This window comes from Cydia pomonella, chromosome 13 (genome assembly GCF_033807575.1).
Source record: "Cydia pomonella isolate Wapato2018A chromosome 13, ilCydPomo1, whole genome shotgun sequence".
NCBI lineage: Eukaryota > Metazoa > Arthropoda > Insecta > Lepidoptera > Tortricidae > Cydia > Cydia pomonella.
In genome coordinates, this window is record NC_084715.1 from 14,615,326 (window position 1) to 14,627,104 (window position 11,779).

Sequence of the window (11,779 nt, forward strand, 5' to 3'; positions counted from 1 at the left end):
GTTGTCTATGGACGATTTAGTGCATAAAAAAAAATCAAATCATTCCATTGAGTTGTCTTTTCTCTCGAAGAAAAGAAAGAGCATGAAGGGCAAAAATAATAATATCGAATTTATTCATCATCGAAGTCATTAATTACAAGTAACAGTGGTTTTCAGTAAAGCTAGTAATCAGTGTACATAATTGCAGCTGAGATAAAAAGGTTATGGTTGCTTGTTACGACAGATTTCAAAACTTAACCTAGGTCCACATGCAATTTGAAGTTTAATGAATTAAATCCAGTTCCCAGTCACGATGGCTGATAAAATAAGGTAATCCTTGGTTCATTTGCTACCTGGCTATTATTCAGCTTATATGTAACGCAGTCACTGTAATTTCATGTTATGTTGTTTTAGAATTGATTCAAAATTCGACATGAAGGGCAACTATGAGCCCTCTGATTCGGAAGATGAGTACTCTGAAGAAGAAAAAGAACTTCTGGAAAAGGTGCGTAAAAGGAAACATCAAAACTCTGACAGTGAGGAAGAGATGTATGCATTCTCAGAGTCTGATGAGGACTCTGATGGTAAAAAAGATGATTTAGGCATTGCAGATAGTGATGTAGAAGGTCAGGAAAAGTCAGACGATGATTTGCCTGACTCAAAAGCTTGGGGAAAAAACAAAAGGTCTTACTATGCTACTGACTATGTTGATGAAGACTATGGTGGGTTTGGAAATGATGAAAGAGCAGCCCTTGATGAAGAAGAAGAGGCAAAAAATATTCAAAAAAGGCTTTTAGAACAACTTGGTGAAGAAGATTTTACAGAGGACTATATCAATAAACTTGCCGCCAAAGCTAAAGATGCTGAGTCAGTTGTAAAAAGTGATTTAAGTCAGATGTCCAAAAGACAAAAACTACAATTACTAGAAAAGGAGAGCCCAGAGTTTGCTGGTCTGATTGACGATTTTAAATCTAAACTGACAGTGGCTAAAGATGATTTACATCCAGTTTTAAGGCTTGTCAATGATGGAAAACTTCCAAAATGTCCAGCTTCAAAATTTGTAAAGACTAATTTTGATCTTATCCTAAATTACTGCACTAATATTAGTTTCTATTTATTACTTAAAAGTCAAAGAATAAACATACAGAATCATCCAGTTATCAAAAAACTGTATCAGTACAGACAGATGTTAAATAAGATGGAGCCTATCTACCTTGAAGTGGTGAAGCCCCAAATAGACAATATATTACATGCTGTTAGCAACAACTTAGAATTACAGGTTACAGAGCAAAAGGAGGTAAGCAACAAACGCAAATCAGAGAATGTACCTGCTGCACCAACATCAAAGAAACTGAAACTTATTTCTGCTTTGGAAAAAGATGAAGGGGAAGACACAGGTGTATCGGACAATGAAGATGAATATGAAGACAATCAATCTGATGTTGATCATGTTGCTAAGAATAATGATGAATCTGAAGAAAGTGGATTTTCAGATAATGATGCCCTCCTACCTCAAGAGAAGGATGATAGTAAACCTTCCACATCACAAGATATTGTACCTGTTGATGGAGATAAGCGAGAAATCACTTATCAGATAGCCAAGAACAAGGGTCTAACTCCACATAGAAAGAGAGAGCAGAGAAATCCTAGAGTCAAACATAAACTCAAGTACAGGAAGGCTAAGATCAGGAGGAAGGGAGCGGTTCGTACTCCTCGTACTGAGGTAACTAGGTATGGTGGTGAAGCCTCAGGTATTAAGGCTAATGTGAAAAAGAGCATTAAAATTAAGTAATACATGCTTATGTATTTTATTATTATATTTTGTACAATAAAGTTATGTACTGCATTGTTCTGCTTTTGTTTTTTAATGTTGCCATCTGAAACAAAAAGAGATTACATAATATAGATACACATTTTAATTTTTATGTCCTGTTATGCTACCAGTCTGATTGACTGCCATAGTGTGCAATAGTCAAATAGTTTATTTGGGTTAATCCTCCCTTGTAAGTTGCTGTTAAATTGTCGATTTAATTCAAAATCGTATTTCCTTTCTTCAAATTTTGTGCTATGTCATAATAAAACACTGGAGGTTTTATAGTGTTATTGGTAGGTCAAAGAATTATTCATACTTAATTCAAGTTTACACTTGTATAATAATTGATAAAGCATCACAGGCAGCTATAGGGAGCGTGCATGAACTGTAGGAGGCAGCACAGGAGCCGTCAGATTTTTGGCGTGAGGCGTAAATGTGATGTTTTTTGTTCCGATGTAGCCCACAAGATGGCAGAACCTACTATGCACAAGAAAACACGTGACGTGTACATGTGCATGTTTATGGTTCCGATTCAGGCCACAAGATGGCAGACCCTCCAACGCGCACGGTCCCTATAGTAAACACTGAAAATAGAGAATTTGCATTCCTGACACTCGAATATTTAACCAGAGCTATAGCGACAGATATAGGGTAAGTTGCACCAAACCGGCTGTCACCGTTAAACTGTTCGCAAAATGTTATTGTATGGGAATTCATAGTTAACAGCCGAGTGGCGTTGATCAGTCCCCTAATTTGGCTGGTGCAACTGGCCCATAGAATTTCGCGATAGCTGCCTAGGGCACGAACTTACAATTTCAAGACCTTGTCCTTCCCGCCGGAGGCCACGTAGCCACCGTCCGGCGCCCAGTCCGCGACGTACACCTCGTCCGCGTGGCCCGGCAGCTCCAACTCCAGCTTCTTGGTCTTCATGCTCCATACTAAAACGTATCGTTAGTTTGAATTAAGTTATACATTATAACTGGCAGGAACGGCATGGTATTGACGACATAGCTAGTTTTTATCTGTATATTTTTCGTTTTTTTTTTTACAGATTTCAAGAAAATATATTAAATTCAATCATATTCAATTTTTCATGCTAATAATAAATAAAAATTGAGATCGGCTAAAATAATGTTTTATTTGGTCTTTTGATAATGCAAAACCAGTCCAAAATACTCGTATTTGTACAGAGTTTCTTGGTAAAAAGCTTACGGAACTGCACTATTCTTATTTCTATCTAACTTATTACTATTCTGATTTAACTGTGATGATTTGTATCGTTTTTGTTGATTAAATACGTATTATTGTAAAATATATTGTATTTTGACTAGGGTATAATTCCCAATAACTATGAGAAAATTCCCAGGAAGAATGGGAATTTACTTCGGCAGATAAGAACGATATTAATATTTAAAAAAAAAATTCAAGAGGTCAAGTATTGACTGAATTTCTGATAGTAAAATTGTCAATTGTTGTTGTTGTGTTGTGTTCCTGCCGATGAGTAAGTTTGCCAGAGCTCAATGAGGGTGCGGAGTGTTAGGGTCGGCAACGCGCATATAACTCCTCTTGAGTTGCAGGCGTACATAGGCCGCGGTGACTGTTTACCATCAGGCGGGCCGTATGCTTGTTTGCCACCGACGTAGTATTATAAAATAGTGTATCTATGCACAATTTCAAAATTCCCTACATTTCCATCATGGGGGTATATTCTGAGAACGTTTCCGGGAAAAATCCCAGCTAGGGAATTTTCCCGGGAACGGCAAATAATAAATAAATATTATAGGGACATTCTTACACAAATTGACTTAGTGCCACGGTAAGCTCAAGAAGCCTTGTGTTGTGGGTACTCAGACAACGATATATTCATACTCATAACATCTTTATTGCTCATATAAAATAAAATAAAAATATTTCTATACAGAATACAGAAAAACATAATTGGTATACTGGCGGACCCCAAACTAGGCTGAGCCTGTATCTCGGGACCCTTGAGTGCAATACATTGGCAATAAGTATAAAAACGTTACAAATAGGTACAGACGTTACAAATCAAAAAGAGAAGATTAAGAAACTAAAATATAACAACACACAAAAATACATTACAAAACGGCGGATACTACTATACAAATATGTGTGTGTGTGTGTTTGTGTGTGTGCGTGTGCGCGTGCGTTAACTTGGTACAAGAAGAGCTTCCGTTTCGTGATATATTAACGACACAAGCCACATTTTTACCGTTGCCTTGGTCTTACTTAAAGTCCAATTTTGAATATTACAATGAATACAGACCCTGTAAGGGCACAGCAATTTATTCTTATACAATAATATTAATTACGTTGCACAGCTATTCTATTTTTTCGGAAAGGTATCTTCAAAAAACTCCTGCAAAGAATGATAACTTTTGTCTAATAAATCATTATTTAAGGCGGTTTCAAATGATTTAGGTTTTGCTATTGATTTTATATATTATACTACGAGTATACGATATAGATTATATATATACAAGAGTATACAAATACTAATGGCGAATTTGCCATGGTCAAAACGAGCGATTAATATAAAGGGAAAAGTTTTAAGTAACTTAAGGTTCGCTGATGACATTATACTTTTTGCGGAAAGCCCATTACAATTAAGTCCCTCTGCCTACCAAAAAAATTGTGATGGATTCGGAAATACTACCATGCCTCACCTATGGTTGTCAAACTTGGACGTTCGATTACACAACCAGGCAATAAATACAAATAACGCAGAAGCGAATGGAGAGAAGGCTACTAGGCTTAAAATTAAAGGATAGAGTAAGGAATGATGATATCCGAAGAAAAACTAAAATTACAGACGCCTTAACATTCTCACTCGAGAGAAAGTGGAAATGGGCAGGACACGTTGCCAGATATACCTAGACGGCAGATGGACGGCGAGAGAGCCCAAGATAGAGAGAAGTGGAATAGCTTGGGGGAGGCTTTTACTCGAAAGGGGCTCACATATTTTTTAAGTTAAATTATTTTATTTTAATTTCTATATTTATTTTGTTTAAATTATGTGTGGAAGAAATAGAGCTCTTTATTATTATATTATTATTATTTATACAAATACTTGAATCACACTTGAATACATAGAAAACATACATGACTAAGGAACAAATATCTGTGTTCATCACACAAATAATAGCCCTTACCGGGATTCGAACCCGGGACCATCGGGTTCATAGGCAGGGTCACTATTAGGACAAACCGGTCGTCATATTACATACATATTGATATAATATCTCGTAACGCAACTACCAACATATTTTTCGGCCAGTCAGAGAATGTTATACATTTTAATAGAAAGCCTTAGCGCATTGACATAAGCATCTCCACGTGTTACCTTTGAGCGTGGAGTCCGCGCTGGAGCTGAGCAGCAGCCGCGAGTCGGCGGCCCAGGCGAGCGAGTACACGGCCTGCACGTGCCCGCGGAGCGTCGCTATGAATTTTCCCGTCGCTGCTTCCCACAGCTTTACTGACTTGTCGAACGATGCTGACGCTATCAATCTGTACAAATTTAGATTAAAAATTAATTGTATAACGTGACTTTTCTTCTATGTGGAGTTCTCACAAATGTTAAAAACGAACTATAAATATGAAGAACCTATCTAAGTCGCCGGTTTTTTTTACCTGCTTAGGCGAAGTCCTTAAGGCTGCAAGACGGCCTTACTAATTTAGTAATATGTAATATTCTTACATATATATATAATATTACTTTACCGCACTAGTGCGATAATTAGCACATTATGTGACTATGTCGAATATTTAAAGGGCTTATGTACTGTAAAACGTTGTACGATACATGTGCGAATAGGCATTTCCCTATTTTTCGCACTTGTAGCGTAATGTACTAATATATGTATATATCGATTATAATCTAAGAGTAGACATATAACTTTAGCTATATAGCGTTTTGATTAGTGTCCGACCGAAACATGTTTTTTTGCCGAAACCGATGGTTCGGTTTTGGTTCTAGTTTCGGCCGAAACAGAAACTCTTGTTGGAACATTACCCATGAAAAAGTAAATAAATACCTATAATTCGCATAGGTGTTACAAAATAAAACAAGTTTAGTAAAAAAAACGTAAAATTACAGTCAGATGCAGAGAGACGTGACCCCCTCTGCATACAATCAGTCTATGCAGGGCGGGTCACCTCTCTCTGCAGCTGACTGTACCAATTCTAAGTTTTAATTTTTAAAGGTCACAATCAACCAAGCTCCAATAAGGTCTGTTCAATTTATTGACTGGACACTCATACACCTCTTTTAAACTACAATTCGTGTACAGCTCGCAACAAGCTCTTATTCAATTAGCCGGGTCCACACAGAGCGAGCATACGCGCGAGGCAATTTCCTCACGCACAAACCGGCTAGTGTAGACGTGCCTCGGCCGAGGCGGCGCGCGCGTTTTCCTCGCCTCGCCGGTTTATGCGTGAGGAAATTGCTACATATTTGTTCCCCAACAGTCAAATATTTTCCCCAATGCATCGATTTAATGTAGAACATGTAAGTTAGCTGTGCAATCATGGTGCACAGGCAAATTCACTGCTAAACTCTAAGTCAAACGCAAATCAATTATTTATAATATTTGGAGAGCATCATATATAGAATTGAAGATTTTACAAAATCACAGCCCAGAAGTTAATTAAAATCTAAAAATATCTTATCGGTTCGCGAAATTCCAGAAAGCAGACGTTAGCGTAGGGACAGTTCAAAATATCAGAAAAATATACAATAAAGGTTCCTATAAAAATGATAAAACCCCCTTAAGCCTTTTGTACTATACGATTTTTTTTTTGTGCAATAAAGATTAAATAAATAAATAAATAAAATGGCCAAAAGAATTGCAGAGCAGCAATCGCGGCTACCTGCACAGGATTTTACTAATAGTAGATTGTTAACGAAGGGATGAAAGGCACTCATTTCCGTCGAGGTAGTTTGACGCTCGAATAGTCCGAGGCTAAAATGATGCTTTTCACCCGAGTTAAAGACTACTTTTCATTAAAAAAAAAGCGATAAGTATAAACTTTTATATAGTATTTCTAGAGGGTACTTTCAATTAACAATTTAGGAAAAATTATCGTTGTTTATGGAATGAGGAGTTAAATATTAGAATGAAAATTATATAACAAATCCATTTAAAACAAAACTTAAATTGCTTATCAAAAAAAACATACAATGAAACTAAAATGCTCTAGTAGTGATACAGAAAATACGTTTATGCACACTTCATAAAACGACAATGACCTTCTTTTAGAGCATGATAAGTGAAACAGATTAATCTCGTTGCATTTTAATGGACGATTAAATGTTCAGAAAATATGAATAAAGTAATTTAACAAGGCCCCAACATTATTACACTGCTGTCATAGAAGTACCGATGGGGAGAAATCCATAAAAACAGATAAATTCGGGAAGAAAGTTCTTGCCTGACAGCCAGTTTATTCCAATGGCCTAAAAAGTGTTAAAAAGTTATTAAAAGTTAAGTTAGTAATTTACAGAAAAAAATGAAACGAAAAACGATTAATAGTTACCATACATCAGAAGAATACTATAATCCCTGCTTTGTTTTGGCCTGATTTTATAGAATACTCCCTGCTTTGTTTTGGCTTGATTTGGCAAGTGCCGCACTGTGCTGGTCAGACAGTGGAGCTAATCAATTCGAAAAGGGGTGGTAAGTGAAGTAGGTACTGGGGCATTATAAGTTCACCTTTACAATACCCCAAGATAAGAAATGATAGGCGAGAAGCTAAAACATAAGAATAATTTAAACGAATGTGATTTGTAGATTCTCGAAATATATTTCGAAAATTTTACCAATTTATTTACATTCTTTTCTCTCTTCTATAGCGTTGAGTTCCTGTTTATTACGTTTATAAAAATAAAACGTTTGTAGATCAACTAATTGATTTATATATCAATTTTCGGTGTCCGATTAGTAAACTGAACAGTCTTTACACTAAACAATAAAAACTAGATACGAAAGTACAAGGTCATAAGTTTCGGTGCGACCGAAAGGTTCGGCAGTTTTTGCGCCGAAACCGACCCTTCGGCCTCAACACTAGTTTTATGCCGAAACCTGCCGAAACCGAAACTTCGGTCGGAGACTAGTTTTGATACATGTTACTTCTAGTTTGTTTGTTTTTTTATAGGTGTATAAAAAAACAAACAAACATATCATATCTACACTCGATTTTATTTAAAACACGCCGCCCTATAATACAATTATTGTATAAATACTTATAGACTATTATTATGAAGATGAGGTAGAAATTCAAGTGTATCTACGTAGAGCAAATAAATTTTCCATGTAGGAAACAATATAGAATCAGTTTGCGCTAAGATTTACCTCGAGTCTGGCGAGAATTTGACGTCGTTGATGAGCTGCTGGTGGCCCGTCATGCGCGCCAGGGGGCGCTTCTCCTTCTCGGGGAGCCACAGGAAAAGCGTGAAGTCGTCCGAACCTGACACTAGGCGTTCCTGGCCGCTCGGACATACAGCTTGGTACCGCTCGAGGGCTCTTTGCTGTAGAACTTTTTCTGTAAAATAAGGAGAATAAATTAATAGCCACAATGGTCGTGTAGAACAATACTTGCCGCAAAACGAACTAGCGGCTGAGATCATAATCCTTTACCCTTGTTAAGACCAATCAAGAGTGAAAGAGATGGCAATATGACCTGACTCGCCACTGAGTTTTGCGGCAAGTATCAATACAGTGTGTTTTAGTGACAAATATGGTCCTCATTGTGCCAGGTCATTATGGACGATTCTCCAATGGATCAAACGAATGTGATGCTCGCGAATTGTACCTCTTATAGCATGCACCGCCACGCCACTGAAAGCTTGCAACTCTACGGTGTCACATGCGCGTCGCCGAAACTTTATGAACTTGTACAGTCCTTTTTTTCAGTAACCATAATGTAATATCTTGACAAAACCTCAGCAGGGGGTAATTTAATCCCTCATAGTAAATATAAACCAACACTCACTGTCAGAGATGAATCCCTGCTGGTCCAGGATAGGATGGAAGGGTCCAGTTCGTAGAACGTAGTCTGTGCTCAGTGCTAGTGTGTTCACCCAATGTGCGTGCCCTTCTAAAGTTCGGCACAAAATGCCGTCATCTGCTCTCCATACCTGTAACATTTTCACGGTTACAACTCAGTTGCATACATATTTTAATAGTTTAAGTTACTTGGAATCTGATCTTTTTTTTTATTATTTTTTTTTATTCAGAAACAATACAAATATTGTGTTTGAAATAAATTAAAATTAAAATTACTTATATACATTTTTTGCTTAAACTAATATACTATTAAATTACTATAATTTTTACAATACATTTAACCTATTACATGTCAAGTCTTTAATTCTTATAACTAACTAATTGTATCACACACAAAGATATCGTCAATACTATAGAAGCATCCTCTCAATAAAAAGGCTTTCAATTTTCTATTAAATACCTTATAATTTGTGATACATTTTCAACACATGATGTCACGATCCTCAGTATTGAGGGACCGACTGAAGAAGAAGACATACTTTTAATTAATGCTATATGTATAAAAAAATGTATACAATACAGACAAATGCTATATGTTGCTGTTAAATTAGCCAAGGCAATGTTTTTCTAATTTAATGGGTATATGTAGTAGGAAAAACACCTTCAAAGAAGAATACTTATTTAAGAATACAACTTAAGGAGAATGGTAAGGTCAGATTTGACAAAAAATATTTGGATGCCAAGAGCGCAAAAAAAATCTAAATACTATGTCATCATATGCTATTAATAGTATCAATAACATCAAGGTTATATTGACAGTCGCATTGACATGTGAGTGATTTTCTATTACGACATATATATATACATGCTACAGCATTCAATGGGTTAAGTACCTTAATTGTTCTATCCTGAGAAGAAGTGTAGATTAGACCAGTGCCACCCCATTTCACACATGTAACTGCCTTAGTGTGCCCTGTGAGACTGAGTACTGTGATACCAGACACAGTGTCCCATATTCTGACATCGCCATCTTTTGAGGAAGAAGCTACCTTCCGACATGCAGAGTTTCTGAAAAGTTATTTTAGTTTTTTAGGTTTTTATCTTTCAAAATAAATTTCAATCCTATTTTTACTATTTAATTTTGTAGGTATGAGTGAATGCCACTCAGACACTGCATGTTTAGCGATATTTATGTCTATGTTTTGAAATGGATTAACAGTAAAATTTCAAATAAATATTCAGTAATTTTTACATACTTGTGGTATGGTTCCCATGCCAGTGCTGTAATCCACTGTTTGTGTCCTTGCATGGTTTTTCCAATTTGATTGCCAGTCACAGGATCCCAAAGTATTAGTTTGCCATGTTTGCATGCTGATGCCAATTTTGAGCCATCTGGAGACCAACTAATGCACAACACCCAGTTTGCATGACCTAAATATAAGATTTTTTAAAAGTTTTATATGTATTTTAGTTTCAAATGTATAAAAACAGTTTGTGTAATTTACATATAATTGGATAATGTCTTCTCAAACCAGTATCTAAATCATTTTGATAAGTCTACTATTTAAGATAAAAAGTATTAATTGCATAAATTATACCTTTACAAACATGTAATGGTGTCTGTGTGTTGAGGTCCCAAAACCGAACAGTAGTGTCACCAGATCCACTTGCTAGCTGCTTTCCTGAAGGACTGAAGCTTGTTGATATTACAGCTTCTGCATGTCCAGGTATGGAACTAAAATGGATTATTGGAAGTACTATTATTTCAAAGAACGGTTTTATTTGTACCATACAACCACTCAACTATTTTTTTTATTTGTTTAAATTACATTTGCAATTTACAGCGAACAACATAGTATCAAACCTCAGTTACTATCTACTTATTACCACATTCACTAATCTCAAACATTCTCTTACATTCATTAATCAAGCCTGCCATCCCTTAAGTGAACAAATCCCATTACGGGGCCAAACTAAGCATAGAGTTTAGCATGAAGAGCTTGTGCCGCAACGCTGAGTGTCAATTGGTACAGGATATAGTCCAAAAGCTCCCTATTATGGTCCCAAACTAACTTGAATACCTTTGTTCTGTTGTGGATATTAATTGAATGTCTCAGTCAGTTCTGTGACAAGATATTTTTATAAAAGGAACAAGATTGGTATTGATACCTAATTAGAAGTTGAACTTGTGAACCATAGTTGTAGTACTGGACTATAGTTGCGGGCTTTACAGTATTTATTTGTCAATTTACATTGAAAATAATGAATATAACAAGACAGCAGTAACTAGTTTATTCAGTATTTCTTTTTTACCTTGTGCATCTGGTTACAGGCCTGACTCTAAACACTGCCTGTTGTTGGTATATTATTTCTATGACTTCTTCTGAATTTAGACTTTTTAAATCCAGCGATTCCTTAAGCGTAGATGTTATTTCAACATCTTTGACAAAAAACAAGAATGGTTTGTCTTCCTGAAAAGAAAAATACAAAACAAAGTTTATTTTCAATTTAAATATACAAGTTACAGGTGACATGTTTACTTGGAAATCTTGAAATCTCTTAGAAAGTATAGAATTCCCTGTGACAGGAGAGTCCGAGAAGTAATTCAAAATTACCTCTTTTAAGAGTGCATTGCAAATAAGTTGAAGTTGATCCTTTGTAACGTTTAACGGCAAATCTAAGGGACTTCCAGTTTCTTCTCCTGTATCTGATTTAAATTTTGCTTGGACAGTATTTGGTAAATCACTGTCGATATCCATTTTTATAGTATACTTAATTTTTTCACTTGAAAACTAGTATCAACATAACCTCATCTTGTCAAAGCGAACTGTCAGTGTCACCTCCACATGTTCTCACTCCGAATGTTTCAGACAATTGGAAACGCGCTGTTTAAAAATGTTTTACAAAATAAGGAAGTTCCTTAAACGCATCTTTTGTCTATGATTTTGATTATGACGACATT

At 36.0% G+C, this 11,779-nt stretch overlaps 2 protein-coding genes across 2 annotated transcripts; one reads left to right on the plus strand and one right to left on the minus strand.

The window, feature by feature from the left end:
* The first annotated feature begins 42 nt into the window (after positions 1 to 42).
* On the plus strand, positions 43 to 1,825 carry LOC133524368 (something about silencing protein 10). Its single transcript, XM_061860350.1, has 2 exons — positions 43 to 309; positions 394 to 1,825. Exons 1-2 carry the CDS (start codon positions 293 to 295, stop codon positions 1,769 to 1,771), a joined length of 1,395 nt encoding a protein of 464 aa, XP_061716334.1. The 5' UTR covers positions 43 to 292; the 3' UTR covers positions 1,772 to 1,825.
* On the minus strand, positions 1,772 to 11,671 carry LOC133524367 (notchless protein homolog 1). The gene is made up of 10 exons (XM_061860349.1): positions 11,433 to 11,671; positions 11,131 to 11,288; positions 10,416 to 10,552; positions 10,074 to 10,248; positions 9,711 to 9,885; positions 8,804 to 8,948; positions 8,164 to 8,353; positions 5,157 to 5,320; positions 2,604 to 2,730; positions 1,772 to 1,856 (listed from the first exon to the last, which is right to left on the minus strand). The coding sequence occupies exons 1-10, from the start codon at positions 11,574 to 11,576 to the stop codon at positions 1,844 to 1,846; spliced, it is 1,428 nt and encodes a 475-aa protein (XP_061716333.1). The 5' UTR covers positions 11,577 to 11,671; the 3' UTR covers positions 1,772 to 1,843.
* Between the last annotated feature and the right edge of the window lie 108 nt (positions 11,672 to 11,779).